This window comes from Polyodon spathula, chromosome 22 (genome assembly GCF_017654505.1).
Source record: "Polyodon spathula isolate WHYD16114869_AA chromosome 22, ASM1765450v1, whole genome shotgun sequence".
Lineage (NCBI taxonomy): Eukaryota > Metazoa > Chordata > Actinopteri > Acipenseriformes > Polyodontidae > Polyodon > Polyodon spathula.
The window spans coordinates 3026718-3054260 of NC_054555.1; the positions used below are offsets into that span (position 1 = coordinate 3026718).

The 27543-nt window shown below is 38.5% G+C and overlaps 1 protein-coding gene across 1 annotated transcript in view; it reads left to right on the top strand.

The window, feature by feature from the left end:
• The first annotated feature begins 13000 nt into the window (after positions 1 to 13000).
• Positions 13001 to 27543, top strand: part of LOC121296804 (protocadherin Fat 2-like) — a 45041-nt gene continuing 30498 nt past the window's right edge. Inside the window, exons 1-4 of the mRNA XM_041222623.1 lie at positions 13001 to 13189; positions 19379 to 22674; positions 23195 to 23506; positions 27244 to 27305. Of these exons, the coding sequence (XP_041078557.1) occupies positions 19413 to 22674; positions 23195 to 23506; positions 27244 to 27305 (3636 nt within the window). The 5' untranslated portion in view covers positions 13001 to 13189; positions 19379 to 19412. The remainder of the gene's footprint in view (positions 13190 to 19378; positions 22675 to 23194; positions 23507 to 27243; positions 27306 to 27543) is intronic.

Sequence of the window (27543 nt, forward strand, 5' to 3'; positions counted from 1 at the left end):
AGCAAGCACACTTCCTACCACAGTGCACCTGTCCAACACCTGGTCAGCGCTTCACTGGCGACCTTGTGCTTATACAGCACAGTGTTTTTAGTTCATCGTGTCTGACAGACCTGTGTTGCATAGATTTTGAAGAAACAGTCATATTTATTTATACAAACATTAAGGCCAGACTTTTTTTTTCTCTCTTACTCTTTTTAAATCACATTTGACCTATTTTGCCTGAGCTTTCTGCCCCAGTCACCGAGATGTATGGGTGTATGTTATAACTTAAAATACCAGAAGTTTCATTTAGCTTTCTTTTTTTTTAAAAAAAAACACTGCAACCACCACTCAGTGCTCTGCTTCTGCCTGCTTGACCCCCAGCTGCCCTGTCAAAATGATATCATATTGAAGCAGTCCACACAAAACTGTTAGAACTCGTTTCACATGAGTCTCAGATTGGGGTAGTGTCTCAATGGTTTGGGAGTGGTGAAGCAAGGAAGCTTCAGCAGGAGAGATAATTCAATCCACTGAACAAGCCAGGTCCTCGAGGTCAGGCTGTTTATAACAGGGGTGACCGTCACTCCTTAGCACTCGGCAGCGCTATGCAGTTCACCTAATTCCAATCACGGTGTTGTTGGCAGACAGCTCTCCTTCAAGTATGCTGTGATTGTTTTATTTGTTTCGTACGTTGCACAGAGGCTCGCTGAAGGCCCTTAGGTTAAAATCTCCCTGTTTGGTAAAAGGGAGGGATTATCTCCATATCTGATGAAGATCTTTGCAGCAGGACTTGGATCAGAGGACTGACTTCACCTCGTACAGGGACTGACAGGTGCATGTCCAGTACACCATTCACTAATGCATTGGAGCGAACGGCTGCTTTCTGTGATTTAATAACATTATTAGAATAAACTTTGTACAATAAGGTTGTTCCAAAAAAATTAAAAAATGGTATGTTGATTCAAGAGAGATAGTTATGTGCTTGGAGCACGTTCATTTGTTCTAGAGCCCTGTCTGCTTTATCAGAAAACAGGCTCTCTTGTTGGTCCAGTGTGTTTACATTCCCAAACAGTAGTTTCACCACACCTGTCTCCTTGAAGCCTTCCTGCCACTCTATCATATTGACAGATATTGTCCTGTCATTATATTGTGGCAATGGCGTGTTGCGGGTTCCAATACGAAGAAAGGAAACACTTCTCAAGATTCTTTTGGAGCTTGAATGCTGCTTATTTTGCAATGAAATGGTGCTTATAAGTGCCGTTGGTTTTAAAGGAATGAATTGGCACTTATAAGTGCTGTTGCTTTAGCTCAAAAAATGGTCTTTTGCTCTTGCTGCAGTCCTCTCTCAACACCCTCACTGTCAACGCGCAGGCTGCAGCTTTATGTAGGATCAGCAGGCTGCAAAGAGTGGACCTGGTTGGAAGCAGGCTGCAAAGAGTGGACCTGGTTGGAAGCAGGCTGCAAAGAGTGGACCTGGTTGGAAGCAGGCTGCAACAGCAGCAAGTTCTGCTCAGTGGGTCCGCGAGACCCGATGCTACAATATTATCATTATAGAGGGGAGATGAGCTAGAACTAACCAGTAACACGTGGATGATAAGCATTAGCCAATAAACTCAAAAAGCAAGTCTTAGAGGGGCATCGCTGGTTACACTTTAAGGACATGTCTGCTGTTTCTCAGAGTAAGGAAAAAAATCCCTCCTGATACTACTGATATGAATGTACTAGGTCATTAATAACATAAAAAACAAACCTTATTTATTCACCACTACGTTTGTTATTTGGTCTGTTTGTCTAAAACTGATTGTGCCATACACTAACAGTGTTAGCTCTGGCGTTAACATAATTACACTTTATACAGGTATATTAAAAAAATAAAGAAAAACAATACAAGGATATTTCTTTGATTTTCCTTGTAGCAAATTTGAAGATTAGCAAAGCACATAATTACAAACCTGCGGTGTGCCTGAACACACAAACTCACACTTCGCAGCACGAAGGGGTTTAATTCCTCTCTCCAAAGAGATGTACCTACCTGTCCTGCCAAATGGGTTTGGCCTCAGGAGGCAGGGAGGTTCAGCAGTGACCTGATAATTAAAGACATGGCCGTTGTTCACTCTTCTGAGTCAGTCCCCTGAAGGAATATATTTGGTTTGTCAAGAGAGTGTGCTGTCTTATCTATCTATCTGTCTATCTATCTGTCTGTCTGTCTGTGTCTGTCGTATGTTTCTGTTGTATTTTTTATTTTTTTTGTATTTTCTTTCCTCACTAGAATAAGCATAAAGACACCAAGAAGGTACACCTACAAAACCACATCAGTCACCATTATTTGACAACCTAGATGAGTCAGGTAATATAATTGCAGGGTTTCGTACACAATTCTATTTTACAGTCAATGAGATGCCAGGCTTCTTTCAACTCCTTGAGCAAATTCTGTCCTTTCACACTGTACAAGCAGTCCCTGACTTAAAGGGCTTCACTTATCTCGTCACTTACGTATTTGTGTATTTTCCTTTGGTGTATAATCTTTAGGTTAATTAAGTGAGTAATTCGATATTTTGCAGTACACCCAAGTAACTTTTTTACAAGCATTGGTAACTACAGACAGAAAACTCCTTACAACTATTCCAAAGAATGTGTGTTATTTCTACAATTGTGGTTACATTTCATGTAAGATACCCTCTCCCTGAAAGAGATGCTGCAGCTCAATGACTCCTGCATACTACTACTATTAATAATATCTCCAGTGTTCGTCCCTTCCCTCTGTTGGGCTTCCTTTCTCTCGGTTGGACAGGATGCTGTCCCTTTGGTGATAGTTCTATCTGTTCATCTGCTCTTTTGTAAAGCCGCCAAGTGTACAGACAAGCAGTTTGTTCCTTGTTCAAAAACACATGTTTTGTTTTATTAAACTTTTATTCTACACCCCCGTACAACGCTATTGAGCAACAGCAAACTCACTCTGCACCTGCATGTTGCAACGTGTATGGGCAAAACCCTTTTTTAAGCACATTTCACAATAGTAGTTGCTGAGTGAATCAATATCTCTGGTATGCTGCAACCTGTGCAATCCTGCTCCACAGGCCAGTGTCGATACAGCGGGGGAGGGTGTGCATCTTCTTTTTGGAGGGGGATGGGTCAGGAAAAGCAATTAACCCCAATTAGAAAAACTATCTAAAATTTAAATAATCACACCCCCAAGCAGTCTGATTCCACGGCACGCTGCCATACCACACTGCTCTGGTGGTGTAACACCACATGGCAAATGAGAGTGGTAAAATACAAGACCTAAAACAGAAGAGAAATACACATTGCACATCTTCATTGATATGACTGCAATAGTATCTCCCACGTGGAGATTTATAAAGTGGTTTCACATAACTGACCCAAACCGTTCCATATGGTCTGTTCATTCGCCTTGTAGCCGGGTTTGAATTCCACAGAAGCATCTTCAGCTAAACCTGCAGACCACCCTCACCAGTCCTCACAGTACCAACAGACCGTTGCCACATGGATTCAGGTCTTCCCTAATGCTTACTGCAGTAATATTCCAATGTCAAAGCATGAGAAAGCACACCTGAAATATTATTGTGAAAACAAGGCAGAGCACAGACAAGTTCAGTAAAGCATGGTAAAACCATGGTGCAGTTTATAATCAGAGGGAAGCAGGGTGAATAACAAAAGCGCAAATTTACTATGGCAAACTGATGAATCTGCAACTAATTCATTTATAATCTACACCTTTTTTTTTTTTTTTTTGCTTTGCTTTGCATGTTGCTACAAAGAGTCTCTTCTTAACTTCTCTGCCCTTGTAAATGTGCATTGGTGGGCAGCATTCTAGGCAATCTTCTTTTTTCACAAAAGATCCTTCACAACTAGAGCATTTTAGCAATCCAAGTTCAGCGCTTCAGCATTCCAGCTTTTGATACTGGAGAAGATTTTGACACTAATGTTCTTATTGGACTTAGACAGGTGTACGTCTGCTCTGGGGGATGCGATACACATCCACATCAAATACACACCTTTGATTTGAATTAAAAGTAATAAACGTTGTGGGTGAATAGAACCGACCAATAGGGGAACATTGTAAAAATGACGCTTTGAACTTTCTTATCTAACCTCGGAATCTGATCCCTGGTTGGAAACTAAACAGTTGGAAGACTTTTCAGCACAATCAGTAGTGGAGATGTGTAAAACACAGCCTAATTGTCGCCACAACAATAATGCAAAACCTTATAGAAAATAATTATCAAAATAAATGCTTGGGGGTGGTACAGTATGTATATGGTGGGGGTACTTACTTTACAATGACAAAATCACAACTTTTATAATATAAACTTAATCTAGAACAAATGCTGCTGTACTTTCAAGTGTAGGTTTAGATGGGGGAGATTCTTAGCAATATGGGTGAATGTGATACAATCAAAAAAGAAAAGGTTTGAAATCTGAAGTAACTATTTTATCAGGACAAAAAATCTAAACAGGAGGCATAACATAAACCTTATCGGGACAGAAACGTGAAATGTATTTACTTTGTATTGCCATGTTGACAATATTTCTCATTACCCTCACTTTTCCCATAGTGAAAGCATAGCAGCATGAAATAAAGCACAGTGAAAGCATGGCGAAGCATAGGTAAGCACTGTAAATCACAGAGAGGAACAGTAAAGCATATTACAAAACATGGCAAACCAAGGTAAACTATGGTAAATGAATAGTACACTGGTGTACTACAAGTGGTTAACTGTGTGCAGGTGCAGGAATGCAGCAGTGATTATTGAATAAACAGACAATGATAATCCAGGTGCAATATTTGTTTTATTTTTAAATCCAATTGTCTGTTGACACAAAAACACAGTAAATAATAATAGTGATAAGCAATAAAATGGCAGGTATTACTTTATTTGTAATCCACAGGTTGGTCCTGAAATAATAATAGTCCCGTTCTTAAACACCCACACATAACACAAAACCCATACACAGGTCCACAGTGCATGCTAAAGTGTTCATGGTGTAAATATCATTTATTGTGATACAGGTGCAGTGATGTCCGTGTTAGTGCTGGCCTCTGGCGACAGCTCCTGACCGTGTTAGCGGCTTCTAATAATAACCACGGTAACAATTAGTGACAAATAAAACACACGGTACGATAAACATGAATACGGGTCCTTCCGTGTCTTTCTTAACCATCAACAAAGGAACAGATTACATTGCTTCGTTCCCTTTTTGTACAATCACACATGACCCCTGGTAAACGATTGCAGCCACTCCCTCAATCCGCAGCTGCCACATTGTTTCCCTTCCAGGTCAATGAGTTAGTGCACCAAAGCTCCACCCCTTTGTAGATGACTGACTTCTTTTAAACCCTGGGAATGAAGGGTCAGGCCAAAATGTCCAGGGTACTCTGTTCCCGTTACTTAGTGCCCTCACAGGTCAGGATGGAGATTTACCACCAAAGATCATTCTATTTTTGTCACATACACACACAGGAAAAGCATGATACAAAAACACTGCTGTATTTATAAGAGTTATTATAATTAAATAATGATTATTATTTTCTAGATGAATTGCCACATTAATGTTAAATAAATCTAGCTTACTGAATGTTTTTTTTTTTTTTTACCAAAATGATTATATAGATTTTGATTTCTTGCTCTACAGTATCATAACTGGCTCCAGAATGATTTTCTCTGTTTTTTTATATCTTTACAGCACATTTAAAAAAAAGAATATAAATTATAAATCCTTGGACTATAAATCCAAGGCGAGCATGCAAGAAGAAACAAACAATAAACCTTTCGTCCGCTGAGCAAATACAGACAAATCTGTCTTGTCCACCTACTCAGCCCAGCTGCAGTTCTACTTCAATACTATTATATCAGTGGGATAATGAAAGCCATCAGCACCACCTTATACCATACAAGTGTATGAAGTACCTCAGGACCATAGAGTGTCCACTAAAAGCTCTGTTTTATTATCCATTATTTAGAGGCGAATGAAAATGTTGGTACGCCCTTCGAAAACCTGTAAATGCAAACAGCAGAGGGTCTGCAGGGAGTTTGAGTAAGCTTCCTGTGTCTGCTGAGCTGAGCTGGATTCTTACACTGAGCCTCCTCTCGATTCTCCATCTGGCCTGACCATTCTTTGCATTTTGTTACAAACATGCCATGTGCCTCACTGCCAGTCCCTCCTGTAGTGAACTGCAGCTCAGAGGTCATGAGGCTTGAAAGGGAAAGAAAAACAAGAATTAAATTATCTAATTTATAATATAACCTCACCTCCACTGCTTTTCAAGTAAAAAGCATTGCCCTGTTTTTTTTTTTTGAGAGCTGCATTTTTTTAAAGATTGAGATAAGGCCAGAGAGGAATGGAAGTTCAGCTCTACCTGCAGCTATTGCAATGGGCCGTGCAGGTTATACATTCTTGGAGTATCAAGGATCATCCTTTTCATAAAGCTTTAAATAGCGTGCAGAACACTGTAGGGGACCCCAGTGCCTCGCTAGATAAAGGCCCTGCCATGTGGAGTACTAATGGTTTGAATGCAGGTCATGTCAAGTTTCTGAAATCATCTGGGGTTGTTTTTTCACCCCTTGCCACAGTGACCCCTACTGGTAAAGCACCAAAAACCTTTTAGTTGTCCTTCTGGGTTCAGTTGCTAGGCAAAACTGGCTTGTTAGGTTCTCTAGGTGAAAAGGACCCATTGGCTTGACATATGGAATGAAGAGTGCCTGTTGGTCTTGGAATTCAGAAGTGGAAAAATGCAGTAAACGTGCCAGGCTCTGCTCTTCAAGAATATTTCACTTCAAGTATTATTTTAAGCACTGATCTCCCTGACAGACCTTACATGATGTACAGTGTAACTCATCTCCCCAAACATCTATATATTATTCATTAAGTCTGGCTTATACATTTTCTGATCTAAATTCAATTTCTAAATAATGGATTATTAATGCTGAAGTTTTCAAGGGACCTCAGTGGGATCAGAAGCAATGGTAGAGATGTCAGAGATGCAACAACAATCCTGAAGGATTAGCACTGAAATACATTGGAATATTTCATCCTAGGACTATTCAATAGCACTGCAAAAATTATATATATATATATATATATATATATATATATATATATATATATATATATATATATATATAAATTGCAGTGCTATCTGATTATCTAATATATATATATATATATATATATATATATATATATATATATATATATATATATATATATATATATATATATATATAGATAGATAGATAGATAGATAGATAGATAGACACAATAGAGAAAATATAGATATAGAAAATACATTGATAAATAGTCTCAATACCATGATGCATAAATATCAAGGAATAGTAGATTAGTTAAGTATGCAGCAAATGACATCACAAGCACATTAATAGATTTAAATAGCATGGTTCAACAATAAGGATTTTTTCATTGATTATAGCATAAAGGTATGTAGGTAGACACAAAGATACAGGTAACTACATACACACCTCTACAGACACAACCACTTCTTATATCCAGCCGTTCAAACGGTTGCCACAGGGAATTTGCACAGTAATTTGTAGTAGTTTGCAAAGCTCAAACTGGGCAAGTACCATGTTTTCCCGTACAGGCAGTACATAAGCATTCCCATACTTTCCCTATTCTTTCAATATGCGTTGATTGTGGAATACAATTGCTTAGCTTGAGGCCGTGTCACTTTGTCGCCAGATCACCTGAGCTCTCAGAAGAACCAGAACAAGGTTGGGCCAGTCAATACGTCACTACTTAATCCAGGTTGAGCAGGGCTTGGCCAGGAGGGGTGAACTCATGACTAAACAAAGGGGACACAGAAGGTGCTGATGGAGGCTCCCTCCTTCCTCCATGCCAAAGCTCAACTAATCATACCATTCTTTGAGAAGGGGGAGGGAAAGGGCTTAACCTTTGTATCTTGGCTAAACCCCAGTATCCAGTAGGTAATTTAGCACTAGACTCTGGTTAAATTCCCCCTACTTCTCAAAAAGTATTTGATTCCTTCATAAATGGGGACATGTTGAATCTGTCCAGCAGCTGTCTTTTTTAAAATCACTCTATGCATATGAATACCTTTATACCACGTTTCTAGTTGTTGTGAAAGTAAAAATAACCAATGTTCTACCGACAGTAAATTGGTTAATGTAATGACCCAAAAGTAGCTTTTCTATTTATTTTTTTATGTATAGACATTTTTTTTTTAAATCTAACATTAGCACTTTTATTTTCCTTTTACAAAACATATGCTAAATGATTTTTGGTATAAAAAAAGTATTCTAACCACACTGAAAAAAAAGGTAGTTTATTTTAAACCTTGTACAGTATGTGCAAATCACCCATTGATCATCAATAAGTGCAAAATGCTTTCTATTGCTGTAATTAAGAAATACTTACAGGAACTGAATACATTAAATGACAAACATTTGGCTGCTTTTCAATATATTAAATAATAATAGAAAAACAAAGAAACATCACATATTTAACTGACCGAAGCTTTCTGGGTATTCCTTTATCTTTCAATTCGCTGTAAAGGAAGATTTGTTTTTGCTTTTCAGAGGCATTCTTTCCAGTAAGTGATGTCTGAGTTTTTTAAGTGGCCAGCAGGTGTCCAAAGGTCTTCATACTGAGTAACAGAAGAGACTTTCCCCTGAGGCTATGTAAGCAGTGGCTGTTAGCACCTCTGACCTCAGGTTACTTGTTTTACAGCCTCACAGTCGACTGACAAAGAAACAGAGGTGCTACCTGTGTGCAGAGGGGAATGCAAAGACCATACTGGTGCAGAGCTGAACACTCACTGACGGCACTCTCCCATGCCTTTTGCTTTTATGATATGTTAGCAAAAAGAGAATAAGCTTGTCTGCTGATTAACCCCTGCCTCTCCCAGGTAGGTGCTAGTGTATCTAATAGCACTTCGCTTGATGTGCATTGGCAATAAATCAGGAAGACACTTTTTTTTTTATTATTTACACAAAGAACAGGAGCAAACCACAGAAGGAGCATGATCTGGGAGAAGCTGTGTAAAGATGTGCTTTCCCTGCGATTTTTACATTCGCTTTAATTAACCTATTGGCGCGCAATTCAGAACTTGATCCACAACAACAGATAAGGATCTTTTCTTGTCACTCAATGTGCCCTCCAGGAGTAAGTAGCAGCTGTGTGTACTGTATGTGTATGTATATTATACAGTATGTGTATTGAATATAGCATTGCTTTTCTTCTTGTTTTCCTTGCTTTTCTTGTTGCAGACAGGTGAAAACCATTGGTCCCAATTACAACTAAAAGGGAACATGCTTTTAGCCACGAACAAGCATTTATTTATTTATTTATTTATGTATTTATTTATTTAACTGGGATAAAATGGGGTGCTGGTAAGAGAAGGTGACAAGAAACGACATTATAAAATCAATGGCAAAAAAGAGACAAATCATTTAAACAGGATCAAAACACTTAAAACAGTCACAAAAACTGTATTACAAAATAAAAAGCATTAAGAAAAAATAGAACAATTCCAATGTACATGCTCCTGGTCATAGTCAGTATCTACAGGATTTGCAACCCTAGTCAGAATTTATATAAAATATAACATTAATAAAAAAAATAAAAAAAAATAAAACCTTATTCTTTCATAAAATATTGAGAAAAAAGGTCCCATTCTGAAGCTTGACATCTCTCATCAGGTCCAACCCCCCCTTTCCCATCCCATTTGTATTGTCCTACCCCCTTTTTACTCTTTAATATGTTTTTTGTTTTTTTCACACAAACAAGCAATTAAACAAATGTGTGAATTCAATTAAACGGCCCTGAGATTTAAGGCTTGCCAGGTGCTCAAAACTGTAGCAGCCTATAGACCGGTTTGTCTTTGAAGGTGTGTTAATGTTTCACAACAACCAAAATAACTTCATATGGCTTTGAACCACCTTTTCTCTTAATCGTGTCCCACAAAAGAAAGTCTCCATTTGTTTATTACAGCAACAACTTTTAAGCAGTTTGATATAGATTGGCCCACCAAACCCATATACAGTACAGCAATGAGCAACAGGTACAGATGTTAAAGAGCAGCTGCATAGTGTTGTTGTTTTGATTTGTTTTAATTTAATACATTAATAATTAATAAACTTAGAAATACCTACTGCAGCTTACCATGGTAAAATAAGGTTAAATGGGTTTTTGTATACTATTGTATAAAGCCAATACCCTTGCTGGAATGAGACTTACGTTATATTGTAGATCAAGCTATTCCAGACTGTAGACTATAAACTCAGTTAGTTTAACCTGAGCATTATGTATTGTTTGAAAAGGGAGACATCCACTTCTATTTTTCAAGGGAGTCTTGCCAAGTATCAACCCTGTAATTTCACTATCTTTCAACCAAACAGAACAGATTGCATTCCTGGATAAAGCTTCAGTTTATAGAAACACAAGATAAAATAAATTTTCCATGCATAATATTGTCAACTTTCTCTCCTACTATAGCTGTGTTATATCAAATGTTCAACTTGAAGTCCCACTCAAATGGAATAAACTCAACACTATTTGATTCATTTGACTTGTGCATGTGTCATTCAATTCCATAACCATGACGATAAAAAAGGACTAGGAGAGAAATATCCTGTTTCCACTTTTACCAGCAGATGTTGTATTCATTAATAATAAAAACAATGTAGGCCATAGGCATCGCTATCTCAGCAGAGCAAGTTAGAAAGGTGTTTTGGAGAGTCACCAATAATTCCTTTGTATGCCAGCAAACTCACAATGTGCGACTGTTAGGTGAATCAGTCATCGAGGAAAGCAACAAGTCATAACAACTTCAACGACAGAACAAAGGACAAGGAATAGTTTAGGGTTCTGGGAAGTTTTTGGACAGAGCTGATTTATTACCTAATAACTGTCAGGTCATATGTGCGCTTTTCCTGTCTGTCTCGGAAGAAGATTGTACCTGTTAGAAGCAGCAAACAATCCCCCTGTCAACCACCAGCTACCAAACCATTGAAATCAAACGATCCCGTAAACCATTGAAATCAAAAAATCCCGTAAACTATTGAAATCAAACGATCCCTTAAACCACTGAAATCAAACAATCCTTTAAACCATTGAAATCAAACAATCCTTTAAACCATTGAAATCAAACGATCCCGTAAACCATTGAAATCAAACAATCCCGTAAACCACTGAAATCAAACGATCCCGTAAACCACTGAAATCAAACGATCCCGTAAACCACTGAAATCAAATGATCCCGTAAACCATTGAAATCAAACGATCCCGTAAACCATTGAAATCAAACAATCCTGTAAACCATTGAAATCAAACAATCCCGTAAACCATTGAAATCAAACGATCCCGTAAACCACTGAAATCAAACGATCCAGTAAACTACTGAAATCAAACAATCCTGTAAACCATTGAAATCAAACGATCCCGTAAACCATTGAAATCAAACAATCCCCCTGTCAACCACTCAAGTTCAGACTATTCTAAAGCCTGACTTTTTTTCAACTGTTTCCTTTAAATTTCCATTCAGCTCAGCTATCGATTGCGACTTTAAACTCGATGATGTTTCTAGGTGTTTGCAAAGCATGCCAAATGAATACCTTTGGAGATAATAATCTGCCTCTTTAGAACACAATTTAATTGACCAGTTACTCCTATTAGTATCAGTGTCACCTCAAGTGAAGTCACCCACATGCTTGAGAAACAAAGGGTGGTTCTGTGGATCAGCACATATGGAAATGAAGACCCATTCTGGGTCAATTGCAACAGCTTCATTTAGGCGTGCACTGCTGAAAACATTACAAGTTCCCATGGATTGAGTTGATTAAAACCGCTGTCTTGGTTATAAACAAAGGTCTGGTATAACCCCAGTTACAATATCACGTTTGTCTATATTGTCAATTAAAGCTTTACCAGGTGAGGTGCAATAAAGAGCATACTGATGGCAGGCCTAGTGTCTTTAGAGATAAACCAGTCTAACTGGAATGATTCCAAATACCCCCCCCAGGGTTGAATTAGCCTAATTAGTTGCATCTGATCGTGGTTAAGACCAGAGTTCAGGCAAGCAGTAAACTTTAGGATTTCTAGCTGCCAGGCAATTGGCATCTTATTTCCACCCAAGCTATTGGACATTCCAACCTCTTCAGCAGCAGTTGCAAAGTCTGAATGCAGATTATCATGATGCAAGCAGAGGGACAAGCAGTAAAAGCCCAGGGTTCCGAGCTCTGGCCCTTGAAGTTTGATCCAGTCCAGGACTTTGTTCCAGTCAAGTCCTAAATGACCCCTAACCTGTTGTTATGTCTGTGGTCAAAATGTCTATACTGGAATGGACCTCGAGAGCCACTGACCTAAAGAATGGCATGGCAAAGAATTATTGGCAAGCCTTGATATCATAAGAACATAAAAGCAAATAACAAAATTATTATTATCTTTTTTCTTTTTGTTTACAAACGTTTGCTGTAATGTTACACCCTTTATTGTTGTTTACTTACATGCAAAACTTTACCTTTTTCTGCTCGTAGTTGGTCTGGTATTTACTCTTAAAAGCAGACACCTACACCTTAGTGCATGTTTCACAAGCACTTAGCTTAATGCAAGAAGCAAACAAAAAACAAACAAACACTCACAAGGCTACTCCATCTCTCAAATAAAGTGTGTGTGGACAGCCCTGCGCTTTGTCCATACCTTTCAATCTTTAAAGCAGGTGATCTGCTGGCTCTGCCACAGGACAACACTGCAGTGCTTGCTCTTCTATCAAAGCCTAATTGAGGGCATCATGCACTACTTTCATTAAGCCAGTTTGTACTAGAGATTTGAGAGGAAAGTAAGTGATAGTTTTTGCGGAACAAACTCTGAATGAGCAGTGTCTGGCCCCAGCCCAAATGTGTGATCCAGCTCTCCTCCTACACCTCCTCCCGGGTGCAGGAGAGGTGGGGGAAGGAGGAGGGGAGAGTGTCAGTAGGATCAGGGAGGGGATGGCTTTCCTGAGGGGATGAGGTGGCTGCAGAACTCTCCCAGCAGAAACTCTGCTCTCCTCCACCAGCAGCAAAGCTCAGCCCTGCTCACTCTTACAAGCCTGGGAATCAATTAAGTATGGTGCCACATGAGGTGCCAGCATGCACTGAAGGGATCGTACTATCGAGAGCACTGTGAAGAAATTAACTTGAAAGAAGCATTTTCAGGAGAGTTGGCTAACAAGGTAGGTTACTGTCATTTAGTTTTTTGTGAATTTGGAAAGTTGGGGACTTGTAATTCCCATTCATTTTTTTATTTTTAAGTTGTTTATTTCTTGGTGGGGGGGGTAGAGGTGTTTCATTTGCTGTATTTTCCACATGAATCTGTGCATTCATGGAACATTTCATCGTGTGGTATTCTGTTTTTATAAGCATAAAGTGACTGTATTCATAACAAATTGTTTGCTGTATTTAGTGGATTCAGATCCGGATTCATTCATAAGACCGAGCTGCTTAAAGGTCTGTTTGATTGTTTAGATGGTGCTAACTTTCCTTTGAAGTCTTTATTTTATATTCCAATCCTTGAGGTTTGCATCGATGCCTCAGTCATTTACTGCACTTCTGATGTCAGTTTGATAATGTTATTTGATATGTAAATTAATTTCAGACTCACTCAAAGCTGGGCAGAATTAACAAGCCATTTTAAATTTGAAACCTGTTTTTTCTTAACGCTTTAAATGTTGCTTGTATCAATACAACGAGAATGTAAGCTTTGTTTTTTTCTGACCGCATTTCTGTATGGTAGTTGATTGAAGATACAGGCTAAGTTACTAAAAGCTTATAAAGCATGCTAGCAAAAGGTTTAGTACAGAATCTGCAGGATCAGGGCTCTGTTGATAGAATCCTCTTTGCTTTACATCCATTGTCAGATAGTTACCTCCACAAAGCATACGGCACATTGTTTTCTGTATCAGCCTTAAGACAAGGGCTCGTCTTAGAAGGCTGTAGAGTTGCTTGGGGGAGTAAATGCTTGGTAGCATGTAAAAGTGGGTGCTGCTACTTTCCGAATTTCTTAGGAATTCTTCCCTTGAATCCTTAAAAAAAATTATAGGAGACAAAAATTAACTCCCAGTAATGATAATCTTACCATCAATCTTAGCCTCTGAAAGGGGTTTATATTATTAAAGTCCCAGCCCTTCCTTTATATTCCACATTAACGTTGTACATTTTACTATGGGATACATCTGTAAGCTTTTATAAGGGTTCTAGTCAGGCTGGTATCTGAGAATCAGTGGATGAGAAGCTACATTCCCAATCTTGACCATACAAGTCAGGAGGGCAGCTCATCCCTCCTGCAGGGTGTGGAAGAAAATAAGTGAATTGTTGATCCCACCCCTCTGTTAATCACCAAGCTAAATGATGCCTGGAACCTTCATGAATGAGCAAATAAGAGGTCAGCTTGCGTGTGTGTGTGATGCAATAATAGATTAATATTATTATTATTATTATTATTATTATTATTATTATTATTATTATTATTATTATTATTATTATTATTAATTTGACAGACACCTTTATCCAAGGTGATTTACAGGTGTTACAGGGCAGTGCTGTACAGGGTTACAATGCAAGATTAATATTTAAATACAGTATCGTTTACAGTAAGTGCAATTAATACTACAAAAATACAATATGAACTACGATGCAAGAAGTTCTATCTACAATGACTTATTATAGATGCAAATAGCTTCCTTAGACATAAACATAGATGTTTGTTGTTTTGTGTTTTAAAGTTGCAAACTATACATCACAATGTAATTCATTCTCATCTGTTTTCCATCTACATCCTGCAATAGCTTAGCCTATTGTGCACAGGACCCTGCTGATCTTTTTGTTTACTGATTGCTTGTTTGTGATGCCCTGAAGTTATCGCAACCCCCCACTCCACTGAACCCTGCTGGCCTCTGTGCCACTCAATTGTGATTCAATCTGGTGGAGGCTATTGTACTTACACTAGTATACAATACAAACTGTAGTTTAAGAACCAAAGTGGGGATTTACAAAGGGATATTGTTTTCTACTAAAATGTTACACTTGATATTTGCAGCACATAAAATAACAAACTTTATAACAGTTTCCCATAGTAAAATCATAGCACAGTTTAATAAAGCATTGTGAAAGCATGGTAAAGCTCAGGTAAGCATTGTGAAGTATGGGAAACCATATTTATAAATATGCAAACCAGGGTAAACTATGGTAAAATTGTAGTAATATATATATATATATATATATATATATATATATATATATATATATATATATATATATATATATATATATATATATATACAGTGCTCACCCGTTATAACGCGCCTCGTTATTGTGCGGAATCGGTTATAACACGGTAGGGTCATGGCTCCCATTTGCTTCATAATGCCATTATAGTAGCCCTTTTAAACATGTTATAAGGCGAAACACAAATAGCACGGTCCTGTTAACTATGGCTCCCCACTATAGCGTTATAAAGTGTGAAAGGGTGAGCACTGTATACATATTTTGAATATATAAATAATGTTAATTAACACAAATGTTTTATGCAGATGTAATCTGAGCATACTGTAGATGTTCGGGTAGCTCTTTCTATTTTTTAATAACACAGAATTGTCTTAGACTATTGCTAAAGAAGCCAACAATGTAGTGTTAAAAAAATTTAAATCTGAGTAATATCGAAAAAGACCGTGAGAACTGTCAAAAAGAAAAGGGTTACCGGTATTACCAACTATTCTGTGGCCACATTTGCATAAAAACCTATTTTTTTTTTTCCCCCCATGGAACAAACGATAACATTTGGTTTATTTGGAAAATGAGCATGAATACTCAGCAGGTATTAAAATCCTTGGAAGAATAGATCTGGACTTTGTAAGGGCTTTGTAAGTAGTCTTATCTAAAATAATAAAAATAATCACAGAAATTGTTGCTGCTCTGAATTCTTTCAGTCGCTGTGTCTTTTGATTGGTGCTGCTCTTTGCTGTGTGAGGTCCTTCAGGCTCTCTATCAATGCACAGTTGTTGTTTTTGCATATCATGTTTTATACATTTCAGTGAATTTAGGAAAAAAAATAAATAGGGCATGTTCTTTAAATGACCCTAAAAATCCCCCTTAAATACCCTTAAAGAGAAATAAATTTGTAATATGAGCTGCATTGTTGTTCTGAAGCTCAGCTGAACATGTGGCTACAGGTCTGGGTGATTGCGAGTTTAGAGAGGTGGAAACTCAAACAGAGCTGAAAGGTCTTTCAAATAGCTGTCGTACGGAGCCAAATTAACTCTTAATGCTGCAAAAAGAAATTTGTGTTTACCTGTCAGGGTTTTGGGGACATGACTAAATAAAAATTCCAACAAAGACATTTATCTGTGTTGAAGAGGGCTGAAATCTAATCAGCAGTTTAGAAACACATCCCCACAATGCATTAGCCAATTACCTCCTTGCAAAAACCTTCTGTTTCATTCAACATTTAAAATTAATATATATATATATATATATATATATATATATATATATATATATATATATATATATATATATAAATCCGGCCACAAACTAATGTAAATGCTTTGACAGTTTTTTAAAATGGTTTAATGTCCCAGTTATTGTGATAATTCTTCAAGGTGGGCCAATGTCCTGAGGCTGAGGCCAGCACAACTCAAGGGATGCATGCAGTGTTTACCACATGGTCATATTTCCATTGCACGACCAAGGCACCAGTTTAAAGCTCTGCTATATTTTCAGCTCACTGAAAGTAGGATTATTTTACAAGTAGGAGTATTTTTCCTTTTTTCATGTCACCTTCTTTACGATCCATTGACCACTAATCATCATCATCATTTACAAACATTTCTACAATTAGGTCTGTGTGGGCCATGAAGAGTTGTGAATCTCTGGCTTAGATAAAGCTTGCCTTTACAATGAAACATTCTTTCCTATCTCATTCAATGCATGCTTAATACAAATTGTGTTATTTAGCACTCTTTATTCCAACACAAATTACAGGTTTTGTATGCTTATACCAAACAGTGCTAAACAGTTATTTTGTGCAATATAAACAAATGGGCTTCAAAGAGGGAAAATGTTCTACTTGGTCATTGCTTTGTGTTGTATTGAATAATATATAAATAATACTTTCTTTAATCACAAGAAGCATTATTCTGTACTGTTCATTTTACAATGAATGTTCCAAGGTGGGGGGGGAGAGGTGGTGTGGGTGGTGGTGGTGGGTGGTGGTGGTGGAGGGTTGGGGGGTTTGAGAGGTGGGGGTGGGGGTGGGGGTGGCAGGAGGGCTTTTGAAACCAAAGTTATGCCACTGTGAAGGTCACATTGACAACCTGTTGCCATAATACCCTTTGCTAATGGAAGAGTACCTGCCACCTTCTACTGATGTTTGTGAGCTGACACTGGGACTCTAGGCCACCTTTACGTGTGTGAGCACGACCCTCAGGTGAAAGACATAAACACTGAACGCTGTCTATTTTAATGATCTAAATAACAGTGGAACTGGTCATTTTGGTGTTGGTGTCTAAACAGGAGACTCCCCTATCAGCCAAAGCTTGAGCAATGCATGTCAAAAGGGGGTTACCACATTGTTGCAGGTACAATACTCCTATTAAAAACATGCTGTAATTAAACATCTTTATAGTATTTTAAAGCCTATTTAAAATATTCAACAACTTGTGGAATGAATTCATTGATTTATTCATTCATTCCTAGCCAATTGAAAGCAGGAATTAAAAAAAAACAACTAATTTGTGATTTCCCTCAGGCCTCAGCGAGGTATGTCTATAGATCATCAGCTGTGGCCTTAACAGCAGCATCAGTAGACTTGGAAACCAGAAGCAAAACTTCCAGACTGCCCTAATTATCGCCTTCAAGAAGCACAGGAAACAGGAGTGTCGAAAATGACATTAGAATTAGGAGCTTCAAAAGACATTTTGACAGCAGCTTATAAAAGATATATTATTATATATATAATTATATATATATCTATATATATATATTATATATATCTATATACTGTAAGACATTCTTGACAAGCATCTGATACGGCTGAGACTGATGCTGTCAAAGTATTTTTTTCAAAGTGCTGCTTGATGCATTTAGAAACGCACAATAGCTTGTACTTCTTTCTTTAACACTGTACTGACACTTTCTGCTTCTAAACACGCAATACAAATAATTCCACGTTAAACCATGCCAGAGACTATGAATCTATATTAAAATAAAGCGATTCAATAGTGCTCAGAAAACTTCACCTTACTAGTGCAATGAAATCTAAGTATAATGTACAGCACATGATAGAAATAAATATAAATGTAATCATCATGCAGTAAACCTCTTAGGCTTTGCAATACCCAACACTGCATACAGGTTCAGAAACACATACACACACAAAAGAAAGTTATTTAATCATATTTATAATCCTTATTGTATACTGCTTATATGACAGTACTGTAAAATGAAAAATAACAAGAACAGTTACCTTAAGTAACCCTTTCTCAATAAACACGACAAATTATACAGCTTGAGAAGCTGAAAAAAAGATTTGCTAATTGTAATAACGCATTGATCTTTCTTTCAGGAACCAGAAAAGCTTGTTCAGAAACAATAAACAGTAACCATGGGTTGTATGTGTCACCTTGAAAGTTTTGTTTTACTTTCCCAGGGATGCAAAGAGCCCTTTTGAGATGCAGACTGTGTTAATTGTCTTTGTCTCAGCATGTGGGTACAGATGATAGGATATTAAAACAGCTCTAATAGAAGTGATTTGAATTCTTACCGTTCTTCAGTTTCAGATGTTAAATTGACAGAAACTATGAAGTTTACAATATAGAATGTGTCTTTGTTTCACAAATAGGGGGGCTTGCTGAAAAATATACAAAAAATATAATAATAATAATGGTTACAGATATGAAACTCCTCTAACCTGCAGTCATTGCTCAGCCAAAGACTCAAACTTTGTGTTTTATCTACGAACTTTAGCAGCTACTTTTTTTTGCAATTTTCAAGCAGACAACAGCATTCTAAATAATACACTAGTTTTTGTAAGATTCGATTTTAATGTCATTCTCCTTATTGATATATATAGATATATATATATATATATATATATATATATATATATATATATATATATATATATATATATATATATATATATATAGTGTGTGTGTGTGTGTGTGTGTGTGTGTGTGTGTGTGTGTGTGTATATATATATATATATATATATATATATATATATATATATATATATATATATATATATATATATATATATATATATAATGTGGTCCCTCCATGTACAATTATGAGCAAAGGGGATAAAGATATAGATGTTACTGAAATACTAACTATAAATATTTATTTTTGTATCTTTTACTCAGAGTTGCAGATCCATGAGGATCCATTGAGGACATCATGAGTGTCACCAGAGTGACTGAAGGATTGCTGGCAGTCCTAGCTGTATTTCTGCATGCAGCCATCTGCAATGGGAGTACACAAAAAGGCTATTCACCTTTGAGCTTCACGCATCACCTTTACAATGCTACAATATATGAGAATACTGCCCCTAAGACCTACATTGAGAGTAGCATCAAAATGGGCATCTACATTACAGATCCTCTCTGGAGCATAAAATACAAACTGATCTCTGGGGACGATGACAGCCTGTTCAAGATTGAGGATTACACAGTCGGAGATTTCTCCTTTCTGAGGATAAGGACTCGGAGTGGAAATACAGCCTCACTGAACAGGGAGGTGAGGGACAGCTATACGCTGACCATTCAGAGCAGTGAGAGCACCTACGAGTATGAAGCCAGGACTAAGGTTGTGATTCGTGTATTGGATGCTAATGACCTGAAACCCCTTTTCTCCCCTGCCTCGTACAGTGTCACTGTTAGGGAAGACACTCCCTTGAAATCCAGTGTGGTGAAGGTTAGTGCCACTGATGCTGATTTGGGCAGCAATGCTCAGTTCTACTATTCCTTTACTAGAAGATCCCAGACGTTTGTCGTGAATCCTTCAACTGGAGAAATTGCACTCTCAAAAATACTCAATCACACACAAGCCTCGAAATACGAGCTGGTGGTTCTCGCTGAAGACCGAGTAAAGAAAATAGCTGGGATCCGTGGATACGGGAATGTTGCCAGGGTTGTAGTCAACGTAGAAAAGGTTACCCCACTGCCACCAGTCATTAAATCAGTTGAAGTCGCAACACCTGGAGAGCATAGGGACCTTTTGTATGCCACTGTCGTAATCGAGGCAGGTAGGCAAGGACTGCAAGTTGAATCCGTGGACATTGTAGCTGGAGATCCATTAAATCACTTCAAAGTCATGTCATCTCCTCTGCAAAGTCAAGTCTACCAAGTGGTCACGGCCAAAAAGGTCAACTGGCTGAGCTACCCCTTTGGTTTTAATCTTTCTCTTCAAGCTAAAGACAAAAGCAACCCACCTTTATTTTCTCTCATAAAAAACATCCACATACCTTCTCCAAAGTCAGCAGTCTTGAAGTTTGAGAAAGACGTCTACCATGTAATGTTAAGTGAGTTTTCTCCTCCTATGAGCCCTGTTGTACAAATTAAGGTGATGCCAAACCATGCAAACACAAGCTATCGTCTTGCTTCTAACCAGGACAATTCCAAATTTAAGATCAACCCCCGAAGTGGCCTGATCGTGACCACAGAGAATATGGATTACGAAAAGAAGTCTCGATTTGAATTAGATGTGATGACCGCCCACGGGGAGGCCAAAGCCAAAGTGGTTGTTGATATCATTGACGAAAATGATAACGCTCCAAAATTCAGCCAATCCTCCTATAAGGGAACAGTCTCTGAGAATGAACCCATTGGCACTAGTATATTGAGAGTCACTGCTGTAGACAGTGACAGAGGGGAAAATGGCTTTATAACCTATGCCATTGCCAATAGAGGTCCCCTGCCGTTCACAATTCACCCATTTACAGGAGTCATCTCCACCTCCGAAAAACTAGATTACGAAATGATGCAAAGGTGGTACCATCTTCGTATCTGGGCGTCAGACAGTGGCATACCTTTCAGCCATGTGACTGAATCATCAGTTTCCATTATCATGAACAACGTAAATGACAATATCCCGATGTTTGAGAAGGTGGGATGCAATGTCACCATCCCACAAAGCCTATCTCCTGGTGATCGCTTCGGCATTATGTCTGCGGTTGATTTAGATGAGCTGCAGCAAGTGAGATATGAGATTGTGTCTGGCAATGAACTTGGGCTGTTTGAGCTTAATTCAGTCTCTGGGATGCTCCTGCTGAAGAAAAGCATCCCGTTGGCTTACCCTGCTGATGTGATGCCCTTGTATATCCTTAAAATAACTGCTACTGATGGAGAGAACTATGCTCAGCCAACAGACATTAACATCACTGTCATTGACAATGGTGAGCCAGCCAGCATGTACTGTGAGGATACTGGGGTTTTCAAAAGGCTGGCTGAAAAGCTCATTCAGTCCATCAAGCCCAAATTGCCTTTGCAAGAGGAGGATACCTTTTCAGACATCCACATTATTAACCATCATTCCCCAAAGTTTGATGCAGCGCTCCCAAGATCTCTTGACATTAAAGAAGACACTGCTGTTAATTCAACAATTCTGCAGTTTAAAGCTTCAGACCAAGACACTGGATTTAATGGGAAGCTGGTGTATGTCATCTTTGATGGGAGTGAAGATGGCGCTTTCACTGTTGACATGGATACTGGTGACCTTAAGGTCCACTCCCCTTTAGACAGGGAAACTACAGGTTTCTACATTCTTAATATCACTGTCTATGATTTAGGGACACCTCAGAAGTCATCTTGGAAGCTCTTAGCTGTGAATATAATAGACGCCAATGACAACCCACCAAGGTTCGATCAATCCAGTTATTTCTTAACCGTACCAGAAGATGCAGTGGTGGAAACAAGCATCTTTCAGGTCAAAGCTACCGATATTGACTTGGAAGATAATGGAAGAGTACAATATTCCCTCTTAACAGCCACAGATAGATTTTCAATCAATGAGCTAACAGGGGTAGTAAGGATAACTAGATCACTGGACAGAGAGACCTGCCCAACATATAAGCTAAAGATTGAGGCCAGGGATCAGGCCAGTGTAGATCCTCAGCTGTTCTCAACTGCAGACCTCCTGGTAACTGTGCAAGACGTCAATGATAATCCTCCTAGCTTTGTTCCAAAGATCTACAAGATACAGGTTCCTGAGGATTTGCCAATAGGAACTGTGGTTTTATGGGTGGAAGGTATTGACCCAGATCTTGGTCCAGCAGGAGAGATTATTTACAATTTGGTGAACAATGAGAACAGAGCATTTCAGCTGGAGACCGCCACAGGAGCTCTCAGCGTGGAGAAGGAGCTGGACTTTGAGCAGAAGCCCTTTTACAATCTTACAGTCCGCGCAGTGGACCACGGAAGGCCACAAGCTCTATCTTCATCCTGCTATGTTGAGGTGGAAGTCTTGGATGTGAATGAGAACCTGCACACACCACGCTTCTCTTCATTCGTCTTTAAAGGACCAGTAATTGAAGATGCTTCTGTTGGAACTTCTGTGATTGCCCTGACTGCCTTGGATGAGGATTCTGGGAGAGATGGGGAGGTGCAGTACTTCATTAAAGATGGCAGTGGGCTAGGAGTCTTCAGCATAGAGGCGGAAACAGGTACAGGGACAAAGAAAAAATACACGCACACACAAAGCAGTAATGAGGGTGCATTGGATTTCAAACCTAAAAAAAAAATGCTTGCTCAGTATGACACACAATAATTATCAGGCCATAAGGCCATGCATGAGTTTAAGTCCTACCTATACATACACAATCTGTCCAGGAATACCTGTCCAATGTGCTGTCTCAGAAAACATCCACAAACAACTGCTTGCTAGTACTGACCAAGGTTTTGCTTCTGAACCAAGAAGCATATTTCCCTCCTGAGCATGGGGTTGGGATGTCTTAAAAAAACATGTTGTTGAAGTGTCGGCAGATTTGAATTTAACAAAACTGACTGAGGGTATTCATTTGGCCTTAAGGCTTACATTTCATCTTTTCAAAGAGTGTTGTATTTGCTGCAGCTTGGTACAATCAATGTAATGTTATAAATTAGCATTACCATTACCTGAGGAGCAGAGGCGTGCTTTAAGTGTCTTGAGACTAATTGTTTCTTTTTACTCCTCCTGCTTTGCAGGGATAATCCGGACTGCTGACACCTTGGACCGGGAGTCCACCCCTCACTATTGGCTTACGGTTTATGCGACAGACCTGGGTTCTGTGCCTCTGGTCTCCTGGACTGAGGTTTTTATTGAAGTAATAGACGTCAACGATAACTCTCCAGTGCTATCCTTGCCTGTTTACTATGCCTCCGTCCTGGAGAACTCTCCCAAGGACATGTCCATTCTGAGAGTTGAGGCCAGCGACCCCGATTTCAGTTCTGAGGGAAAACTTTCTTTTCGCATCACAGATACCCAGCGTGCGTTTTTCACAATAAACCCCAAGACAGGTAAGACTAACAGAAAAAAGAAAAAAAAACTCTGAATAGAGTGTGGTTTCGTATCTGTTACAGTGTTGTTAGTCAAGTGTTACTCTGTTGCTTTCAACATACCCGTCCATCCTTGAATTTCTCTTTAGTTCAGGGTGGAATATAGTTGTCTTTACCAATACACCATCCATGAAATTGTGAATACAAAATAAATCACTTGGGGACAAAAATAGATAAAGAAACAAATAAGGAAAAACCTACCTGACGACTCATAAAGAATACAGACAGATGAGGACTGTTTTAAACAGCCATGACAAAGCTGCTTTCACACTTCTTGCTCTTGAAATGGCTTGGCTATGTTCACTGAATGTATGGTGTTGCCCTCTGTGAACAGAACAAGAGTAATTTAAATTAATGACACAAAGGTGGAGTCAGGACAAGTAGATTTAGCAAGGCTCTCCTTTTTTTGGATCACACAGCCAAGATCTTACAGTGACTCACTTCCTTCAGCCTCGTCTATAGAAAGGAACGGGAATCTGTATACAATTTGGGAAGGTGTTCGTAATATAATCGCAACATCATTTTATTCTACATTCTTATTTGTTTGAAGGATTATTTTTTTTTTTTTTTCACATCAGTGGATTACTTGTTGTTCACAAAAGAATCCCAAAACACTAAACTGCGAGAATTTTGAAATTTTCACCTGAGATTAATTCTAGTATTACATTTGTTTTGCTTGTTTGAGGGACTGTGACAGGCTGGTGAGTGGATTGAGGCTCAGAGACAGAATAGAGACAAAAATAAAGTTATTTTATTAAATCAACTAAATAGGCACAAGGGCCAACAAAAAAGAGGTTCTAACAGAAATAATCAAAATGAACTCACAAAACAGTCAGGTTCCGGTTTTTAAACAAGATATTCCTTTCTTTTAAAATACAAAACTCTCCAACACAAAAGCAAACTGAAACACAAACACACCCCAAACAGAAAACACACACCCTACTACTACTCATTGCCAGCCAGGGCCTCTCCCCTGGCTTTTATCCCCTGTGGCTGGAGCCCAGTTAATCAATAATTATTCAATTAGGGCTCCAGCCACATTCTCACATGTTTTTCTGGCAGGGAGAAATTTAACCCCCTCCCTGCCAGTTCCAAGCATGTTCATATAGATGGGGAGTTCCCCATCACAGGGACTCTCTTGCTAACTGAAAACCAGAAGTGGGTATTTTTCTTGGGTTAACAGAACTAATACGTGATCATTTGGAAACCACAAGGAAATGGTCTGAGAACAATCATCACTGAAGAAACTGAAGATCAAAAAGTTCTTAGTGGCTACTTAGAGAGGGCTAACCACCACTCCTGTACTTCAGTGGCTGCTGGTTCAGCCTGCCAAATCAATGCTGCATTATGCAATACTGCAGGTCTAAACCTGTTCATCTCTGAGCCTACACAATTTCTTTAAGACTTTGGTTTTTTAAACAGCTCCACCCAGAACAACACTGGAAGATTAAGCAGAGAAATTAAGAGCACTATAGTGTCAGAAAAGACAAATTACAATTGCACTACACATCACCATTAACAGAATCTACAGTACAGCATGTACAGTGACAGCTTCCGGTTACATAAGGCGATGTTAAAAAAGGGCCAAGTACCTGATTATAAAATGTGCTGAGAGCGCAGAGTTTATACCATTTAGACTGCTGTCCATAAAGCCTAACTCAAATTTGCAAACCATTTAGAGCCAAGTGATATTCCTGAAGCTGCACAAGTCAAATTAAATAAATAGTTATTTCATTTATATAATAAAGTTTGAATACATCTTATAGTAATATGTACTGCGTCTCTCCTCTCCTGGATCATCATCTTCTTCACTGTTCATTATAATTACTGCGATGACTCTTCCCTGATACCATTCAGACATTTCTTAGACAAGTACATCCCGGTTTGAAACTATGTTATGCTCAGCAGTAGACAATATGTGATGCGAAATCCTCCTTTGTGTGTGTGTGTGTGTGTGTCTGTGTGTGTGTTTCAAAAGAAGTTTACAAAGTTGTTGAACAAGACTTGCAAGAAGTTGTGTGGAAAAAAAAGAAACATCAAGTTTTCAGATTTCAAGTTGTGTTGGGAATAGTTTTGAACTGCAACCAAATTACATAGCAGTGGCTATGTGTGTGGGTGTTTGTTGTGGTTATTCAAAGAGATAATCAGTGACTGGCTGTTGTAGTGTGGCTACTGCAGCTTTTATTCACATTTGAGCAAGACAAAATAATGAAGACTCTCTCTAACAGATCTTCAATGCACTGGTGGTAAAATGGCATAGCAATGGCTCTTACAAAGGATCTCGCAGTGCATGCAACATGTGGTGTGTTTTCTGCTAGGGTTTCTTTAGGGCAATTCTGTGTTATTGTAATGGTGTTCCATAAGAGTATTTTGCTGCAAGGGCAGTCAATGGTATTTTGGTTCATAGCTCCTCAGGGTCTATGCTCCTTGTGTTCAGCTTGCCCTGGGTGTTCTTTGAGATCTGCTAATGCGGGACTGATTTCACTACCACTGATCTGATTTTCATCAGTATCCAGGCATTCTTGAAGGTACACACCCCTGCCTTTGGAATATCTTTCCCAGGGCATTTGAAGAACCTGAGCTTCCCTCAGTTTAAATCTAGATTAAAATGTACCTGACATCTGGATTCTATATCAAAGGCTATTACATCCTCAAGCAAAGTGCCCTGAGATAAGTTTGCATGAAAGGCATGAAAGTTATTGTTGACGGTTAGAGCAAAAACAGTTATGGAAAAAGCTTATAAAAAAAAAATAGGTTCATGTGTCGAAATAAAAAAAAAAGCTATATGAAATTAACTCAGACAAGTTACCATAATCCACCCTGAGGTTCACAAACAGATTCCTTTAATTAATTTGCAAAGAATACCATTTATTGTTTAATACTTAGCAGAATAATACATTCTGTAGTATCAAACTCTTGCATTCTTGTAGAGTCAACCAAGTTAAATTCTAGAAATGTTTTCTAGAACAAAGCTGCATCCCCACTTGGAGACAAACTCTAGAAATTGATTCTAGAAAGAAGCTGAGAAAATACAAGAAACAATGTCACATTTGCTAATTAATGCTGATACATCTCTCAAACATCTCATTGTAGGTTAGATAAACCTTTAACAACCAAAGAACAGCACAACACTGTACACTGTGTGTCAAGTCAAATTCTCTAGAACCATTTGTCTCTGTTCTGTCAAACATACTGAGGTAGAAAAATATTTGCATACAAGTTCACTATAAAGTACCATCATAAAAGAAAACAAGGCTTTGTAAAAGCATGACCTCCCATCAACCTGGTAAAGAAGATAACCTGGTACAGAATCAGTGCACAGTAATAGATACAGGTATACAACTAATGACTTATGTAAAGAGCCGAGCTCTGATTAAAAGCTTTGATTAGATCATTACCAGTGTCTGTAACTGCATGACCGTGAGAATATCATTCTTATTATTATTTGTTATCTATTCGGTTTGCATGCCATGTGCCTTGGCCTCTATCCTGTATGACCTTATCAGTTCCTTTGCCCAGAAAAAGTTTAATGAACTAGGGGGCCCTTTGTCTGCTGGCTCTGTCTCAGAACGCCTCCCACACGGTAGACTTCCATCGCCATAGTTCCTGCTTGTCACGTCTTATTGCTTAATTAATCCTGGGCTGTTGACCTGTGTGCTCGTAACGGATGGGCTTGTGTTGTTCTTGTGTCCCTACAGGTGTGATCAGCAGCACGGCACTCCTGCTGGATCGGGAAGAGCGAGAAGAGCACATCCTGGAGGTGTGGGCTGCTTTTGTTTAACCAAACAAAAAAAAAAAAAAGCTCTGAAAGAAAGAATAGCCTTTTCTCTGTGACCAGCCTTAGAAATGAGGCGAGCAAGTACAGACACATCAGCAAAATATCTTACATTCTTTGTAAAATACAATAAAGAGCTACAAAATGATTGCAGATCTGTTGTACATGAAACTTTATAATATGCCAAAGTATTTAATATAGTATTGTCATTAAGGAATCCAGG